This window comes from Phlebotomus papatasi, chromosome 2 (assembly GCF_024763615.1).
Source record: "Phlebotomus papatasi isolate M1 chromosome 2, Ppap_2.1, whole genome shotgun sequence".
NCBI lineage: Eukaryota > Metazoa > Arthropoda > Insecta > Diptera > Psychodidae > Phlebotomus > Phlebotomus papatasi.
The window spans coordinates 24,997,458-25,018,456 of NC_077223.1; the positions used below are offsets into that span (position 1 = coordinate 24,997,458).

The 20,999-nt window shown below is 32.5% G+C and overlaps 1 protein-coding gene across 2 annotated transcripts in view; it reads left to right on the plus strand.

Moving 5' to 3' along the window:
• Positions 1-20,999, plus strand: part of LOC129803194 (neuroligin-1-like) — a 122,871-nt gene that overhangs the window by 71,681 nt on the left and 30,191 nt on the right. For both annotated transcript variants that reach the window (XM_055849594.1, XM_055849595.1), the window contains exons 4-5: positions 9,957-10,109; positions 17,497-17,682. In XM_055849594.1, the coding sequence (XP_055705569.1) occupies positions 9,957-10,109; positions 17,497-17,682 (339 nt within the window). The remainder of the gene's footprint in view (positions 1-9,956; positions 10,110-17,496; positions 17,683-20,999) is intronic.

Consider the following 20,999-nt stretch of genomic DNA (forward strand, 5'->3'; position numbering starts at 1 on the left):
AATCGGGAGATTTATGGCAGAATCATATTGACAGTGAAATGCTCACCGTCACCGTCAAAGCCTCATCGTTTTTCCTTAATTTATGCATTTTCATTGAAGTTCTTACGCAAATTTTCAATTACCGTATTACCTTACGCTGTGGAACCAGGTGAAAATAATGTAAAAAAGATTGAAGAAATAAAACGAAAATACGATAAATGGGGAGCAAAAAAACTATACGAGTGATTAATCGTTAACCTTTTGAACATTTTTTAAATACTGTTGTCTTTACCACTCAAAATCATCAAATTTTATATGACGACAAAAGTCTTTAAACCTTTTTGGTTTAAAGAATATCATTTTGACACATTATTCTTAAAAACTTCAAATGAAATTTTCTCCGATAAAAAGGTATTGGTTGTTTAGATCAATCCGTCCAAATCCATCAAAATCGGAGCAGAAATAGAATAAAAAAACAGTTTTTATTTTTCGAAAAACAGTCCCTATAGGATAAGAGCTCATAATTTTGGACAGTTTCTAAATTTAGACACTTTGAGGATAAAATTGGACACTATAAATAAATTGATTAAAATTATGGATTTTTATTCCAATATTTGATAAATAATGAATTCTATCTTAATATTTGTTCTTTTTGCAAGATTTTAACACTAAATACGTTAAATTTTGAATATGATTTCAGTTAAAATTGCTTTGTTGAAAATTGAGTGTGAGCAATTGCTTACGAGAAATATGACGCAACTGCGTGCTTACTTCAGTCATAAATTTAACTGTGGTGCAGTACTAACAATTCTTCTTCGCTGTTTTTAAGTGATATCACTAAATATTCGTTGAATATTGTGATTCACATTAATGGTGAGTTGTATATTTGACCTGAAGTGAGATTTGCCCAGTGAATTACGATTTTCGTGTGAAAAATGGGAGATTTTTTAAGTGAGGTGATACTCCTTATTTTGGACAGGTGTTTTTCATTCGAAATTTCGTGAAATTTTAGCTTTTGTGATGAATAGGTTGTATAAATATCTGGAGAAACAAAGGAGCATCATTTCTACAAAGCAGATGTAGTGAGAAAAAGCTCCCGGAAGGGCCAGGGAATGCACGAATCTGAGCGTACTTGGAGCACCAAAGTCAACTCACTTTAATGAATGATATGGAAAGTTTCCGGGCTTTTGTGACCTTCTACGGTTCCCTTACATGAATGGGAAGAGGACTTGGTAAGATTGGTTCTTGACATGGTGAACAATGGGCATCCTATTGAGGCGGATTAGCTGTCCAAATATAGAGCCAAAGTGTCCAAATTTATAACCAAGTTGTCCAAAATTCGAGTCAAATTCACCTCTACATATCAATTAATTTTTAAGCGTTTTAAGAGTAATATTAGTAAAAACAAAGACAATAAACCCTTACCAAGTTTCTAAACAACCCTTCTGAAAAGAGAATAAGGGCCTTGCCAGACCTGAGGATTAGCCTAGAGACGGCTTAGCGTAATTATATTAGAAATAATGGTTAAACTACATTTCCACCATTTTCCACTAAGTCATCTTTCGGCTTAAGTCGCAAATGTCCTTACGACTTAAGGAGTTATTAAGGAGGAGTTATAAGCATCCTGTCCAAAATTATGAGCCCTTACCCTAAATGAATTTCGTTTTTCCAAAGGTTTTTATTTTATTTTATTTTCCTAAAGATTTTATTGATTTTTAAATAATCTCAAATTCGAGAAAATAGACTTATTTTGCAAATTTTCGAGAAAGCTCTCTTATGTGTTTGGAAAAGTCTTCTTTTGGAGATAATCTTTCAATTTTGCCACTCCTCTTACTAAAATCTTGGCTACAACTTTGACACTAAAATAGAGCCTCTTATTAATCCTGAATGATGGGGACCTCAATTACCATATACACGGATTACTATATTCCTGGATAGTAGGTAGAGATTTTCGTGTCTCATAGTAGTGCAAACAAACCAAATAAAAATGCACCCAGGAATGATGCGATTTAATGCTGAGGAATGAAAATGTAGGATTTAAGTGACTTTCAGTTTCGAGAATATCACGAAGCAAGGGTACGACGTCTTTATTCGTACTTTCATTCACTTTGTTTGCACTACTATGGGACACAAAAATGTCTACCTACTATCAAGGAATATAGTAATCCGTGCCATATACCATTTTTGTATTCACAACTTTGTTCTCGGTATCACAGGGCCCTTCTTAATCAATTGCTGACCTGGGTAGGAATTCTCTAACTCTGTGAATGCTTCACTAGTGAAAGGTTCACTAACTTCCCTTCACGACTGCTAGAAAAGTTATTCTATAACTTTGCGTATTCACATGATAGTTTTCTATATGATATCTTGAAGAAGCTCTTAGCGGAACTCCTGCCACATTTGCCGACTTTGGACCAAAACAGGAAAAACAAAATTGAAGCAAAATCGCACAAAATACAGTTCTAATTAACTTCTTGGTCAACATATTTACAAGGAACTCAAAGGAGTTGTACCACAAGAGATGACTTACCGAATAACGATTTACTCAAATGAAAAACTAATATCTGAAATTTTGGCCTATTTTGGAGCGTTTTCGAGAGACCCATCTTTGAGCGGGATAAAATAGTTGGATAATCGTTGAAGACGCTATAGCGTTTTTATCAGTGTTGTCTCAATTTGTGTAAATTGATTTTTACACAAATAATTTACTGGTGTTCGTTGGGAGATTTGGAGATATTCTAGGACAACATCAACTTTTTCCAGGGCCTACGGCTCTGATGAAGGCTTGAAGACCTCTCCGAAAGCTCTGGAAAGAGTTGATGTTTTCCTAGAGTATCTCTCCAAATCCCCCGACGAACTCCGGTTCCCATATATTCGACCTGTTAGAAGTCATAAGTCTCGAATCACAACCCTATATAGCTTCTCGGTAGACAAGAAATTATTTAATGTTAGACAAAAAAATATACAAACAAATAAGACGAAAGCAATTTTCATAAATTGAAACACTGTTCTCACGAGTTTCAGTATACATATTCAACTTTTTTTCACTTTACCGCCTCGAAAGCCATACAAATAAGTGTTATGAAAGTTTTTTTCTATGAATCTACAAAAAAAAATAATGCTGAAAAGCTCTTCGGGCTAATAACTAATTCCCTACAGTCTATAAAATATTCCCTATTGAGTAATCCAGAGTTGTGATGAGGAAAATTTAAATATCATGTATGCAAATTAGTTTCATATAGTGAAATGAAATTCACATGCATTACTCCTAAATTAGCACAATTATTTAACATGCATATTCATAATTAAAATAGTAATTATCGTTATGGGAATCTTCAACCAAAATGTACTCTGGTATGGCTAAGGGGTGGGTGATTCAGAGGCTGGCAGGAGCTCTGGGAACAAAAAAAATATATATATAATAGTATAAATGTAGATATGTTTTGTTTGTGTGGCACAAAACACCCAAAATTATTGCTTCAATAAATAATTATTTACTCAAATATAATTCACAGAGGGACTCTTTTATCATAAACCATCAGCATTTTGCGATATTTGCATAACATCATTGAGTAACACCCCTAGCATCATATTTTCCCACAAAATTGTGCTGGGAAAGCAGAGAAAATGGAACATATTTGCATAATTGGATTGAGTATATAGCAGTCATTAAGATGGATTTTCTACGTGCACTCCATACGCATCTCATGGGATGCTATACCCCCAGCCCTTTTTCGCGAAACATCCACAACATTTCTCATTTCTATTCATCTTATGGAGAAGTTTTTGTCGTTGCCATCAGCAGAGTTTTTCTCGTGAAACCAGACCTTTGTAATTTCTTCCAGGTACACGAATTCTTCGGGGAAATTCAAAGAAGTTTTGCAGAAAAACTTTTCAATTTTTCTTTGTACGTAAGAAAATACTTAAGGAATTTCTCAGTAGAGAAAATTTTTGCACCAGAAGTACTTACATTATATTAGGTGTGCTTGCAATTGATGAAAAAATTTCGAAATCCATAAGGATTATGCGGAATTGAATTGCATATTATAGGATATATTTGTCACATGATATTGTCATATATAGCTAAGGGTTGCACAAAATTATTTGAATAATTCACATTAAGCTCAGATGAGTCTTTAAATTTAATTTCAATTTAAGAATTTGTCTACAGTAGACTCTCTCTCAATTGGACATTTGGGGCAAAATGTCATCCGGTTTATCGATAGATTTGGGCGTCAAAGTCTTTGTAAATCCCACAAAAAACGCTCAATTATAAAGAATCACGATAAAATAGGAAGAACTACAGCGAATTTGAGCAAATTAGCTTCATAATTAAACGTGAAAATTGTCAACAACATTTTTCGCCCGATTGAAAAAGAGCCGATTGAGGGAGAATCTACTGTATTTTTCTATTACAAGATTGGGAAGAATAGTTTTGAATATTTAATCCTTCTAGTAAAAATAATGTATCAACTCAATATAATTGGGTAGGATACAAAGCATTTCTGATAAAAAATGCATTTTATAACTGAATTTTAAACTTTTTAATGAAATTTTTTTAATGAAACAATTTATTTTGATTTTTATAATACAAGAATTTTGTTGAATATTACTTGAATATATTTTACGTTTGATAATTTCTAAAGGAGAGATATTAAGATTAAAATCAGTACACCACTTCCAGCACCTACGGACTACGTTTGCAAAGATTTCTCATCTTCCGGCATTTTGGAAGTGATTAATCTGTTAATCATCCGGAACTTTTTGTACTTTCAACATATTTTTACTTACAATTGGTGATCATTAAACTGTATAAACTTTATTCATTTTGACTCACAGAAAAGATCTTACGGTGCTATCACACTAGGATTTTTCACAATTTAATTTTAAATTGAACTCAGCAAATTGAGCATTAAAATTGCGAGAACCACTTAAAATTTTTCATAGCCAGGCAGGACACATTTTTGCGAGAAAGTATGTAGGATACACTTAGGATACACTGTAGGATACACACTTTATGTAGGATACATGTTCAATAAAGATGTGTCTCAAGGTAAAAGGAAGAGATAGTGGGCCAGAAAGTGGATCCAAGAGAGATCTGCCCACGGATTCATTGAAAAAATGTATGATGATATCGCAACTGGTGATTTTTTTTGGACACAACAATTTTCTTCGTATGGCTACTGAAGAATTTGAGGAACTACTTCACATAATTGGACCTTGCAGAAAGCAACAACAGAAATGAGGGTCCCTATCGCCTAAGTCCCGGGTTATCTGAAATTGTTGAGAAATTTTAACATTTTAATTTGCTGAGTTGAAACTAATTTGAGCAACAGTATTTGTAGTATTTTAGCATATTTGAACATGTTTTGGTGGGCCAAGTATTAATTTATATCAATAAATAAGCGAAAATCTATTAAATAAAATGATTTTTAATGCAAAATAATGCATTAAATTGAATTTACAAATTAAAAAAATCCTACACAGAAAAAAATATTTTGTAAAATTGTTCGCAAATGTTTGTGAATTCCTATTGAAGACTTACGAATTGCTCGTAAATCGTATAACCCACAAACATGTTCGTAAAAGTTTTTACTTTTTTCACAAACATTGTTCGTAACATAATCACTTGACGAACATTTTTTATACTTTTACAAACGTTTGTTTTAAAAAAAATGTTCGTAAAATTTTGTCATTTGTTCGTAAACGTTCGTAAAATGTTCATCAGACAAACAAAAATTTACGAACAAATGACAAAATTTTACGAACATTTTTTTGTGTGTTTACAAACATTTATGAACAAATGTTTGCAAAAGTACAAAAAATGCTCGTCAAGTGATCATGTTACGAACAATGTTTGTGAAAAAAATGCAAACTTTACGAACTTGTTTATGGGCTATACGATTTACGAGCATTTTGTAACTCTTCAATAGGAATTCACAAACATTTACGAATATTTTTTTCTGTGTAGTGTGGTAGCACGGTTAGAGACCTTCTCGTCGATTTGAATTTTTAAACTTTCAACGGAGTTTTAGATGTTCTTTCTGATATACCTTTGAATCGATACAGTACAAAACTTAACTAAAGAGAGCACTTAAATCGGAAAAGTTACGGTTATTACTCAACGTAGTGAATTCAAAGACAGTTTCACGGTTTTCACTATTGGGAAAGGCGCGTTGTAGAGCTGAAAGCTTTATCAAAATTATTCGTGTTTTCCAGTTCTGAAGGGACAAACAGCCCTGATGCAACCGGAGGGAGTTCATCATTCTTTTTCTAATGTCTTTTTAAGACATTCATTCGTCTTCAACCGCTTATCCCTATCCGGATCGTAGACTTAGGCCACCCAGGATAGTAGCCCACAAGAAGATATTCGCGGTCTTCCATCAAGGTACTCTAAGTCAAAATCTCCAAAATCCTGAATTTGTTTCAGCCTACTTGTCCTAGGTCTGCCTCAAGGTTGACGTCTCCTCACAATGGTTTCCATAGCTTTTGTGGCGAACTTTCTATAAAGTTTTACATAAAAATTACTAATGTATCACGGAAACAATGTTTGACGAGTGTAAACAAAGTCAAAACTTAAATCTTTAAGTCGATGGATCTTATAAACCAAAAAAAAATTGAAATACATTGAAATGAAGGTTAAGATTCTATCCGGTAATTGCCAAATTGTCATATATCCGTCATGCATTTATTTTAAGCTACTTCAAAGGTAAAACAAAAGTCTTTCGTTGTTAGAGATCAAAAGATCCTTTTCTAACAGTGTTGTGGATTGTGGTACAGTCACCGCCACTAAATCTCAAACTATGCTTTGTTGTGTCCTGTTGGTTTTGCCTCAAAATCGGAACCCGGGCATGACATTTCCTATGTTTCCCATATGTTTCTAGCGAGTCTTTTTGAGTTTATTAGCTTATTTCTGTCATTCTAGAATGAATTAGCAAAAAATACTAATACAAAATAAAAGCCAATTTAATAACGAAGATTCAACCGAAAACCATGAATTGGAAACCTACGTAGTTTTGGAGATATCTCGTGAAATGTGTAAGAAAACAGGGGAAAAAATACGCTAAAACCGGTCGCATTTTTCAGAGCTAATTTCACCTCTCGGATCGGAACCGTAAGGGACTAGGGTAATTGTGGCTTCAAACCAAAAACAAATAATTAAAAAAAGGCTCTTTTACAGTGTTTGATCAACCTAAAATATTTTGCTCTATTTCAGTAGTTCAAATTTATCTTTTAAATAAAAATTAATGATAGTTCTTACTTTGCTTGTTTTTTTTTTGTCTAAATAAATGTTTTTAAGTACATAAATGACGTAAAATATGCTATCTTGATCAGCCTAGAGTAATTTCACGTAATTAAGAACAAGTTTTGAAATGGTCTGAAAATTATTTTTTATCGGTTATAAACCAATAGAAGTGAACATGCAAAACCAACGATACAAACAAAATTATTGGACGAGCACGGACATTTTATAAAAGTCACTGGGCACATTTCGAAAAGTACTGTGAGATGCATTGTCTGTCCATAATGTTTGGATGTGACATACTTTTTGGTTTTGTAAACTCCAGTAATTAATTTTATAGGTTTGCTTTTTACAATAAATGTTACACAATAAAATAGTCAATAACCACAATTTTTGCGTGAATATCGCAATTTGTGATTTTTATTAAATTTATAAGTTATTTTACCATGGATTTGATGATCTCGTTTGTTACATGCTTTATTTACATAATAGAAACTCAATATTCCAAATTCAGCAAATTTATTGGTATGCACAGCAAATATCATATTAATATGTCGAATTTGTAGCTAAAGCCCTGTGTATCTCGTATTAGGATTTAAACATCGAATAGGGGAAAATAAACCACTAATTCTGTATGAAATAATTAGAACGTTTTGAATTTTCATAACTCAATACTATGTTGTTTTTATAGAATCATTTTCAATTCTAATATTATAAATATACAGCATTTGCAAAATCATTATTATTTTCGCTATAGGGGAATCACTAACTTTTCTAGAATTTATAAATATTATATGAAGACCAGATTCGCTGTTCACAGGATTATTTAATATAGGGTTATAGGACGACTTTGGTCAGTTTTCAACTTGACAAAAACAGATAATTTAATAATTATCCTTTTGTAGAATTGAAGATTTTTTGTATATAGGCCAGCAAATTGTCATTTCAATCAGTGAATATTATGCCCAACGCACAATAACTTTTGTTTATAAACATGCTTTCAAAATTTCCCATGAGAATGAGCGAGATGACTAGATCTCAATTTCACTCACTCTCACTGAAATGTCAAAAACTTGTTTACAAAACAAAAGTCATTGTGCGTTGGGCATTATACTTTTTTCAGTATTTCAAATAAAATAGTTAGCAAAAGAAATCTCTTAACAATTTACTGTTTGACAATGTGTTTTTTTATGTCACATGCACAAATTTTTAGTTAATGAATTTCAATTTCGACTTCACAAAATTCGTGTCATAATTACGACAGACCTTTTTAAGAAAATTTAATAAAATTGAAACTTAGATCCGTTTAATGTTCAAAGCTATTGTACGTTTGGAATATGTTTTTCATTGCAATTTTATCTGTCAATTAAATCTTATTTGAATTAGTCTTGATGATTACATAAATAATCAAGACTAAATCAATTTTAGATTTGTAGGCGAAAGACTAAGAATTGGGAATGACTTATGCAATATGATTTAGAAGGAAAAATATGATAATTTCGGTTTCATGCAATTTTTTATGATGCAAAACTACATAGATTTAAATTGAAGCTATCAAATTCTCTCACACGTTTTTTTTTTGTTTCAAAATTTTGCTGAAATTACACGAAAATGGATTTAATTGAATCAAGAACATGCATTTCTGTAAAATCTTACCCTTCAATATTATTATTTCAATTTCATCAGTTTATTTTTGGTTTTATTGCCATGAAAATATTTTTTTGAACACGTCAATTTCTATCTTTTTGGCTACGACATATCTTTTAGATCAGAAAATTTCATTAAGTCTAAATTTGAGTTCATTCCTTTCTAACATGCTCTGCATATGTCTATCTCATTCTTTTGCACTCGAAATTCGATTGAGTTAAATTGAATTTGTTGTGATGTTTAAAGGAAGAAGAAGAGTGCGAAAGAATGAGATAGATACAGACAGAGTGTCTAATAAAGAAAGGGATTCGAATTTCGACTTCATGAAATTTTCCTGAACTAGAAGGTGTGTCGGAGGCATTAAAATTATGTTTTATGGCTCCGCCACATCTTTTAGATCAGGAAAATTTCATGAAGTCCAAATTCGAATCCCTGTCTTTCTCATACACGCTTTGTATATGTCCGTCCCATTCTTTCGTACTCCAAATTCGAATTTGTTGTGACGTTTAAAAAATGAATAATACGAAAGAATGAGATGGACATATAAAAGCGTGTGAGAAAGACAGAAATTAGAATTTCGACTTCATGAAATTTTCCTGTTCTAAAAGGTGTGTCGGAGCCATTAAAATTGATTTGATACAGAGAGAGATAGGGAGAGAGAGAGAGAGAGAAACAAATCTGGAATATGTTTAAAAGAGAAAGCACTGATCTAATTTCATTTTTACTGTCTAAATCTTCAATTATTAATTTTTAAAAGCAATAACTGTTGCTTGGATGGCCAAAGGCATAGAATCCACCCTAGGGCATACTACATAGGTACAAATTATTATCAATAATTTGGCAGTTTAAGCAAATGGGCTGTGTGGTGTCTATATAATTACTATGTTACAAAACGGTATGATATGAGGGTTTGGGATTGCAATTAATAATATTTGATAAATTTACATTTTGTTAACATTTTGTGTATTTTAGCACATCCAAAAAATAAACATATACCTCTGAATGAAAAGTGTTGATTTTGCATAACAGTCGACGAAGCATAAAATGTGTAAGGGTGTGAATTATAATTAAAATACCAAAATTACAGGAAATCGTGGCTTGGAGGCACCATATTCTGTCTTCTTCTACATCCATGGAGAGTCCTTCGAATGGGGCTCTGGAAATCCCTATGATGGCTCCGTGCTGGCCAGCTACGGTCACGTAATCGTGATTACAGTCAATTATCGCCTTGGAATTCTTGGTAAGTTTTCACCCCAAACTTCATTTTCACCAAAGAACTAGAGTTTCTCAATTGGCATAAATTCAATTTTATAGTTTGAGTTTCTTGGAAATTATCCCTGTAAACGATACATTTTTTTTTTATTTTCTGGGATACATTGGAAACTTGTGTGCAAAGCAGTCTTTAAGGGCAATTTATGGTTGAAACAGATTAAGAAATTTACCCAACATTCTGTGCATCACATGAGAAACTTTTGCAACTTCACGGTGTGAGCACCTTCTTGGAATCATCCCCTTATTCGTGATTAAATCTATGGGTATAATCTGCTGTTTTGTCTATACAACTTGCACTGTAGTTGAAAATTATCTTTGTATTACTAGCAAAATCCATTCAAAGAAGAATTTGGTTTTGTAAAGGAAACTTCAAAGCTCAATATATCTTGAGAGAATAGTTCAGCCTTCTAATCATAATGTCTTATGGAAGTTTATAATAATGTGCCATAAATAGAATATTCAGGAGCTTTGTAGTCAGAGCACTATATCAAATATGAGTAATTTCCCCAACATATTGTTAGACGGTACAAGAGACGGATCATGATACTATGGATAGTTGGTTGAAATTTTCGTGTCCTACGCAAACAAGGAGGGCAAAAGTGCACCCAGGAATATGCCATTAATGCTCAGAAATTAAGTGCGGGACTTGCAAGACATTCGAGTGTATCAAAAAGGAGAGATTGGGCGATTTTGAAATAATGGATGAAATGACCGCCAAATCTATAAACCTAAGCCATATTTAATATTGAAGAGAATCTGTGGTTTAGTTCTTCAAATATACCAAAAAAAGGTTTTTCTAAAACTGAAGGTCTGGACAAGGCGGATTTAATGCAGTAATTTCGCTAAATTTCTAAATCTATTATAATTTTTTTTTGGCTACAACAATTTAATTCAATTTTTATTAAATGTTTTCATTAAAATACTCATCTCAGTATACTATTACCAGAAGCAGGATGTTATTTCATATGATCTAATTTTACTGGGAAAAGTTTAAAAAAAAACGACTAAAAGGAACAAACCACTCGCGAGAACGCAAATTTTAATAACAATATTGTCATGAAAACTTATAAAAGCGATGTATTGTGAACACAAGTGGGAGTGCTGTTTCATTTGTGGATGGAACTAACTTTAATTATTAATGAGTCTGGCGCCCACCCGGCTTAAGTCGTAAATCTGTTCATGCTTAAAGAGCTTAATTTTAAACTTTGCTTAAAAATCGAAAATTTGTAGAGGGAACCGGGGCACCTTTGAATTGGGGCATATTTAAAATATGGCATTTTTCCCTATTTAGAAATTTGTCTTTGCCGACCAGTCCCTATTTAATCCATTCAATCAATTATCTAGAAATACTTAAGATAGAATGTTTATATTGTGGAATTACCGGAGGGAGAAATGGTGCACATTTGAATTAAGACAGCATTGAAATTGGACGTTTTTCTCCTATTTTGAAATAGAAATAAGCCTTGTCATAATGCAATTTAATTTCTCAACTGTTTTATGGATCTACTATATCATGATAAAGTCTTTCACTTTAAATTAAGAGAAAAAAGATCAATTTCAAGGTTGCTAGTTCAAAGGTGCTCCACTTCCCTCTAAGTGCGAATTACTGTGTCCTCTAATGCTGACCTTGTCCCCTTGCTGTCCGTAAGTTTTCCTTGTATTCTAAGCCTTATTAATGGTCTTCGTCGATCTGGTTTACCATGCTAAAGTTTATAAGAGATATGTTATGTACCAAATAGAATACAAACATTTGCAAATAGATACTTATAGTTTCAGTAGTAGCCAATAAAATGCAATCATTTGTATTTGTATACGTCTCCGCTAAAAAGTTATCAAAAAGCCTAATTCCAAAAACGCATTCAGAGTAGTAAAATTGCCTGAATATTTTCAAAATTTATCTGACTAGAAGAGTACATTTCAATTTCATTAACTTTTATCATTAAAATATAAAAAAATGAATAAAAATTATCCAATTATATGAGAACTTAAAATTTCCTACACACTAGAAAAAATTCTGTAAAAAATACATTTTTTTTACAGAAATTTTCACTAGTGTGGAGGCGATTTTTTTGAAAAACTTTTTTAAGGTCATTTTTTATAAAATTTTTTGATAGTGTGTAGACAGCTTAAGATAAAACGCTCGAGATTTAGAAGTGAGGGTATTCGTCAGCTTGATTTGACGTTTCTGTCCGCCATTTTGTATAACTGTCAAAATCTGAAACAAAACCGATTGAGCTCCACAATCACTAAAATCAACAGCAGCTCTAAAAGATTTGTTTTTTATATTAGGGTCAAAGGAACACCTCTTTGACAAGGAACCCTTATTGACACTTTTGTCAAAAACTCGAAATTTATTTAAAGTAGGGTAAATTAAGCTAATTCAAAACCTGCTCCAAATGGAATTTTTTTGCTACTCCAAATGGAAACGTCACTGTTTTCATGATAAATACAGTTTTAAATTATTAAATTTATATATTTTCTATACCACAGTTTCATTATTCAGTTAATTTTGCTCCAAATAAAGCGAAAATCCATTCATATTCACAAATTTTAATTTTTTAATTTCTCAGAAAAAATAAAAGTGTACCTTTTCACCATTAAATTTTTCATCGATCGACCATGTTTTCCAATGAAAAACACAATAAAGTGACTGTTGCTTATTCGTTTTGTTTAACATTTATGTCATATTTCTGGATAATTTTAGTTAAATTTAGTGGTCATTTTTATTGTTAAAGATACGTGAAATTTTACAAATGAAATAATTACCTATTTCGTGAACAGAAAGGGTTTTTTCTGAATGTTTCAATAGGAAACCCCAGAAATATGATTTTTTTTGGAGAGATTTTCTTATTGCATTAGATGGGAAAGGAGAAAAGACCAGGAATCAGAACAAATCCTGTACTCAAGAGCAATTCAACAAGGTTTTGGAAGCCTTTCGACGCGGTTTCAGTTACATTGTTTGTCTCCAATTAGAAACTTTCCCTTGTCTCCATTTGGATTAATTTATTTACAATAGAAGCATTTTACACTCGCGTATTTTTCTTGTATTTAAGAAGTTTTCAAATTATATCTGAACAATTTTCACTAAACAGTAACATTCTAGAAGAGTCAAGGAGCAAATTTATGTAATTCTCTTCAGAAAAAATATAAACTTAATGTGTTGAATCTTCTGTCAAAGTTAAAGCGTCTGGTAATGGTTTTAAATTAGGACATTTACCCTATCTAATAAAATGTAAATAATATGATGTTTTTTCCTTAGTCTACGTTTTCTAATAAGGAAAGGTGTCAAGGGCGTACCCAGGATTTCAGTTAGGGGGGGGCTGAGTCTCAAATTTTGTTGGCGGGGGGGGGGGTACATAATTTTTATATTGAAAAAAAAAACAAAAAAAATAAAATGATATAAAAAGTATCTATATATCCAAACTGGTCCTACTTTTCACGAGAGATTAGCCTATGCCCAATTTGTAGGTATTGATTAAGGAACGATCATAAGTGTTCTTCGGACCAGTAGTGCATTGTCTCCTATATTATTGACCAAAAATAAAATTAATTTTTAGAAATTATTCGCAACTTTTTACTAAATAACTACAGCAAGGATGCATTCCATTAGTTCATATTTAATCTATAGAATCAACTACCCGTCAAACATCTGATAAAACCCCTTCCGATCTGTAGAACACAGTGCATTTTTACTATTACACCTATCTTTATTCATTTCTGATAATAATAATCATAGGGTAAGTGTGCCAAATTGCGCCCAGCTTGCAATTTCGGCCATATTTTTTGTTCCTCGAATTTCCATGAATTTTTAGTTTTTACATACTCTTGAGATTGTACAATCCAAAAAATGTCGCTTCGACGAGCAAGATGATCTGATAAAGATATTGGAAGAATTCCCGAAGGGCAACGAACTATGAGAATGAAGGTGGCTGAAATAGGCCTCCAATTCTATGTCTACATTTTTATTCATTTCAAAATGTATTTAGAATGATTTTAGGAAAATAAAGATGATAAACTGTGTGTAAGGTTCCAAGCATCACTCCTTATAAAAGAGTAACAAAAATATTCTATTTTTATTAAATATATTACATTTCAAACTTGAGACTTTGTCGCTTGCATGCAACTATGCCGAAATTTGGCACACTTACCCTATACAAAAACATTAAATAGTGTTTTGGAGCTTATATTTTTTAAACTTAATGTGGAACATTGGTCTTAACATTTCGCTTTGTGAAGCCCTTCAAGGCAAAAAGAACTATCAGTCTTTAGAGAATTAATGATATGCTTCTGAAATTTGACATTTCTATTTAACGAAAATTTACTTAAAACAGATTTTTTTTAACTTCTTTTCCAGCATAATAAAAAAAAATAATTCAAGTTCTTAGGCATAAAAAGAACAAGATTTAAACTATATTTTCTGCATTTAATTTAAAAAAAAATCAAAATTCAGCCATTGAGCTATATTTTCTAATATTAAAAACGTTAATTTTTCCTATTAGGATTTTATGTTTACTTGATCATAACTTATTCTATAAAACGAAACATGATGTAAAATGTTATGATTTTATATGCCTAGGAGCTTGAATTTAATAAAATTTTTATTATGTTGAGAAAAAAAGTTAGAAAATATCCTATTTTCAGCCTTTTTGACCCGCATAGACCCTCAACAGATCAAAGTTCAAAGTCAATATACGACCACAGCTTTAATTATATTATTCTTAAATTTCACGTCTGACTGCTCCATTTGACGGCTTCAAATAAACTTTCGGAATCCTTGATGCTTTTTTTTTTAAACATATCGCCCGAGGAAACTAGAGGTCCATCACAAGTTTTTAAAATGTCTTAAGGCCTCTACACATTGGGAGTAATTTTCAAAAAAAAAAAAAACAAATGCTGGGAACGTCAGAAGGTCAGGAAGGTGGGAACGTCACAATTCTGTCAAAAATGCAATTTTTGGCGAAAACAATTCCCAATGTGTATATGTTATTAAGAAGAAGATTATTAAAAATATTCTGTAGAATCATTTTAAGAAACTTGCTTTCTTCTCATATGGTAAACCGTTAGTGCCAAAAAATACGATTTTTAGAAAACTCAAGGACGACTTTTCTAAAACATATTCTAACGCTATATTTTTACTTTCTCTGTGGATTTTTAGGCTTTCGTTATAAATTCTTAAATATCCCTTAAATATGTGAAAAAGATTAGGTGACAACTTCCTTTTTTTCAAAAAATTTATTACTGAAAATACGTTAGAAAAATAAATCAAAAAAAGTTACGAAATATTTGTTCATTTTTACAGTTTTTTTTAATTCTTGAATCTAGTACAGTACGGACAAGCGCCTTGTCCTGCCCCCCCAATTGGGTTTTTAATAGTTTTTAAGTTTTTATAAGTTAATTTTTGTAGTGACCTTCTACAAATGAGCAGTAAAACATTAAATTTGAGAAGTGACTAAATTTACAACTTTAAAAAGAATACAATTTTCATAAAAGTTTCGATCTTTATGAATTAAAAAATTAGGCCCATTTTTGGAAAGATTTGGATTTTTTTACTGGCCAAATTATTTTTTTTTTGCTGAATAAATATATTTTTTGCTTTTCACTTGTTTTTGAATTTTTTTGACGCTTCTAGGGGGGGCAGCTGCCCCCCCCCCCCCCTGCCCTTAGCTGGGTACGCCCATGAAAGGTGTTCAAATTTCGTATTCCAAATGGTACAGAGTAGGGTGTCAATAAATCCTAACACAACTTATTAAAGTGTCAATAGGTGTTCTTTTCACCCTATAGGGGAAACTGGGGCACCACCAAACACGGGGCACCACCAAACACGGGGTACCACCAAACAGTAATTTTTATTTCTAAACTACTTGGACTATCTCGACCATTCCTTCAGTGAACAAACATCCCTATAGTGCCCATAAATTGCTATCGGTCTTATCCTCTGATATCTAATATCCGATTAAAAAATCACAGTGTTTGGTGGTACCCCATGTTTGGTGGTGCCCCAGTCTCCCCTATATTATGTGGCGAAAAATCGTTGTATTTTGAGTCGGCAGTAAGTTACTTTCCGTGATTCTTATTTGAGGTTTTTTTTTATAGGAATTTTTGAGGAATTCCAACATGATAGTAAGACTGTATGAATTCTTGCTGAAAACTCTGGGAAAAGTAGAGCAGCATCTTTCTTGATGCTTTAAGATTCTTTACTACTTATGGGTAACCCTTCGGTGAATTACTAAAGTTAATAAAAAAAAACTGTAATTTTTGATAGGTTCTAATCAAACTAATGATATTTTATATTAATTTGCAATAATATGAAAGTCTGTTTTTTTTATTTTTGAACTGATATTCTGATAGAAGATTTTAAAATTTACAATTGGTTCGTTCAAAATAAAAATTTCAGAAACTCTTTCATTGGTACCTCATTTCACTTTAATTAAACTCGACATATTGATACCTCTCCAAACGCAATTCTGAAAGTAGCAATGAAAAATCTCGCACGCATAATTGAAAGCTCTCCGTTTTTTTGCACCTACGCCGCTTGTAAAAAATTATATACAGCAGTTTTTATCCCATTGACATTACGTTGAATCGTCATGCTTTATTTCCGAGAAAAAAAACATAAATATGCGCGAGAAAAAAATACTGGGAACATGAGAGAGACAAACATTGACATAATCGTGTTAAATGGTGTTTTGGTTACGGCACATGCGAGCTTTTGCCACAAAAAAGCCCAGTAATTCCCACTCGAACTCAAACAATTCACTCTATAGATGTGATATTAAATTACACCATTTTGGCTCTTTTTTTTCTCCCCGAAATGTCCTGTGGATGGTGATATAGAGAGGAAAAATCACTGATTTAGCATCGAGCTCAGATTTTACCTGGGTACTTCCGGGAAAGGGATGTGAAAAGGGAGCTTTTAATGTTAATTCTCTCTGCAGGCGGATGTGGGAAATTGAAATGCTTCAGTTGAAAATTTCCAAATTGTTTTCACCACTGATTATCTGGAGAATTTTCAACGGGGGGGTTACTAAAGGTATGGGTAATAAATGTGCTTTTGGGAAAGACGCGGCAGCACAAACAATTAATATATTAGTTTAGTACATCTTTCCATACTTTACAAACCCCCCTTCGAATCCCATTCAAGAGTTTCCAGCAAACAGCATCGCTCAATGTCGTTAGAGATGATAAAGTGAAGGCAAACTCGTATATGTGCTCTAAATTGGTGTTTGGAACATATTTGAAATTCCTTTTGAACTCAGTAATTTCTCATTACGCTTCCTCAAGAACACCGCCAACACCATATCCTCTCCTCTCAAGAGCTACCATGTCAATTCTATAATTCCTCTATCTCATTGTAGGTTTCATCAAGACCAGAGCCAACTCCCCAGGAAGCAATCTTGCTCTCCTTGACATTTTAGCAGCTCTTCAGTGGACCCGCGACAACATTGCAGCTTTTGGAGGTGACCCCAGTCGACTGACAATCGTGGGTCACGATACTGGAGCTGCTCTTGCAAATTTGGTGCTTATCTCAAAGAGTTCGAAAGGTAAAGGGACATTGATGATATCCCCAAATTGAGAAGAATTTCGAGTATTCCCATAAAAGAACATGGAATTCTTTCTTTGTAGAAGTAGAATGTGAAGGCTTAGTTGGGTTTAATATTGAAACAGGAATTTTTTTTCTCATATCTTTGCTACAGAAACCCTTTTTGGGGTAGGCTTGAGAAATAAATATACAACAAATATGAGGATTTATTAGATAGGAAGAGAAAAAGAGATGTCAGAGCGTATCAGCTATACTCGAATTCACAAGATAAAACTTTCTGTGAATTATATTTCGCATAATTGTTTGTGACCAGGGCATTTGATTATTGAAAATTCACAATTTTTTAAAAAAAATTATACTCCGCATAAGCGTCCTAAGCATATAAGCGTCAAGCGTATAAGCATCTCCGATCTCCGTCTCGAAAAAGTCATACGTTTTCTTAGTACATTTTATATGAAAGAATGTACGACTTTTTTTTTGGGACAGAGGGAGTAATTTTTAAAAACGTGCCCTTGTAACTTTTAGTAATTTTATCCATAACAAAGTTCGAAAAATCGATTTAAATTTTTTTGTCATAGGTTATATAGGTCATAGGTTTGGAAGAAACCAAAAAAAGTTTTATTATGAATGAACAGGGTGAGGGAAAATGAAATAAAAATAGAAGATCTGCCTTGAGATAGTGTATTATCACCGAAAACCGTAAGTTGATATCTCTTATCATTTAAGCTCCAGGTCGGTAACAAATTCGATAAAAAGCTAATTGTATATGTGCTTTTCTCTCCTTGAATTTGATCAGTAAAAAGCATATATAAACCCTTGAGTGCGCTACAACCAATTGCTGGTCTTGGCCTGACTCAGGATCCGTCGCCACTCGAGCCTGTTACGCGCCACTGTTCTCCATTTCCGCATCCCTAATGAGCTGGCGTCCTGGTCCACGCCGTCGGTCCATCTGAGGTTGGTTCGGCCTAGTCTCCTCGTAGCATAGAACCGACTATTTGTCTCTCAAATAACATAACTTCATAATATTACTGATAACATAATGCTGATTGCACGTGACCATTTTGAGCCACTTTTTCAAATTTGTCAAGAAACTTTTGACCGATGAAAATGATCAATTTTTGGAGAAGAATTATTTTTGAAATGTAATAAAATTAGTTATTTTTTTTTGAAACAGTATCAATAACATCTATAGATTACAAGCAACTCAATTGCAAAAAGAAAAATTTGAAAAAGTAATTTTGTATATCATTTATTCCATCTGAATTCTGGAATATGGCTTTGTCATGAAACTTGTGACCGATGTACTTGAACCGTGTGCACGATTCTCTTTCAAATTAGCGCTACCAAACAATTTATGTAATTGAAATAATTATAATGTGCATTCAAATTTTAGGACATGGCATCAAATTTATAAGTTCTAATGGAATAAATAGAAATAATTTTTTCCCAAAATACTAATCTATTTTAATCCCAACGTATCTAATCTAAGGGGTGATGCTTCTTTGGACTTCTCCCTTAACAAAGTTTTTAGATACTGCAATATTCTCGCATTAATACGATAATTGAAATTCACTACTAAAGAAATGCGTTAACTTTGGGCGGAGTGACTTAGAAAGTCCAATACTACCCTATTTAAGCCTAAATGGTTTTTATTAAATTCTCGAAGTATTTATAGATAGGTTTCTTAATTTTAATTCTTACTATTTCTCAAAATAGCGTAACTTGAAGAAAACTGATAATTATAAACACAAATTTGGTACATATAATTTAATATAATATTAGAAGTTCTGAAGCGAAATGGAAGACTGAGACTAAAGGTACCACCCATCTTTTCAACTTCTTTTAACCCATTCAGTCAATGTACCAAAATACTTGAGATAGAATGTTCATATTTTGGGATTAGTTTCCTACAGATTAATAGATGAATTTTTTGAAAAGAAAAATGTTTTATCCATTATGGGGTCGCGAGGAGCAGCCCTCAAACACGCGTCTTAACGGTCACTGAATTTAAATTCTGTATATTAATTCATTACAAACTCTATTAATTTAGATAGAGTAACTATCCAAGAACACACATTGGCAACCAGAATTCAAATTAGGAAAGAGGATGAAGGCCAATTTTAACAAATTAGACAGGATGTCGAATTATCCGTCCACCATTTTGAGCAAAATTTTTGCATGACTTTCTGCGAAGCTAGAAAAGAACAACAAAATGTTTTCCCATATCTGTCGGGGTATTTTTTCCAAGTAATTGAGGGACTAAAGTAACTAAAAATCCATTCCCGACAGAAATTCGAATGTTAAATACCCTGGAATAAATCATCTAAAATCACTAAATTTGCGTATGATGTATAATACCATGGTGAGGAATCGGTTAATCATTAACTGAAGTACTGGTGGTAATTGCTATGAGCATCCAGAGCAGCATATTTCAGTCTTTAGCACTTGCCTATTGATGAGGGGTTGGGCGTGTCACAGAAATTAAAGAATAGGTTTGCAGGGTTCAGACATCGGATTGACTGTGTTAACGATTGTCAAGTGTGGCACGCGCTATATAATTAAATTACATTTATGATAAATTTTAATTCTGTTGAACTTATCCATGAAAAGTCAGATAAGTGTAATCGTTAAAGTCTTTAACGGAAGAATGGAAAATAAAGGAGGAGTAAAAAAAAACTTTGCCAAACTAAATGAATATATATTCTATTAATGAATATATTTATTGATGCTTTTACGTTTGAGCAAAATTTCGGAGGAAACGTGAAATCAAATTCTTCTTCTTTGATATTACTATTGCTCAAACGTCATTCCATCCATCCGTCCGTCCGTATAGTACCACCTCTACAGGCTAAACGGTTAAAGATAGAAACTTGGGATCTTTGAAAATACCGCACCCTCCCTCGCATAAGAAATCATAATGGTTCCATTCCATGCTTATGGTAAGTCGACTTCAAATAGCTCTCCTGAAATGTTGTCATTTTGAGACAAGATAGTATGGAATGGAAGCGTCGAAATAATTCCCAATTACCCAATTGTAACCCTACCACACAATGGTAACCCTTCCATTAAAGAAGTGAAAATAATTTACTAATTCCTGTTCTCATATAAAATTGTTTATGTTTGTCGAAAATTTATTTGAATTTTCATCAGAAATTAGTCTTTTTCCTTAAAATTATATTTTATATTCTTTAAATTTCTTTCAATTTTCCTTCTCGGAAATTGTTTGTTAAGTTCTATCCTATATTAAAGTTGTAGGAGTATTTCATAATCATAAAACTTTTAATGCAAAAATTTTGATTCATTTGAAAATTTTTAAGG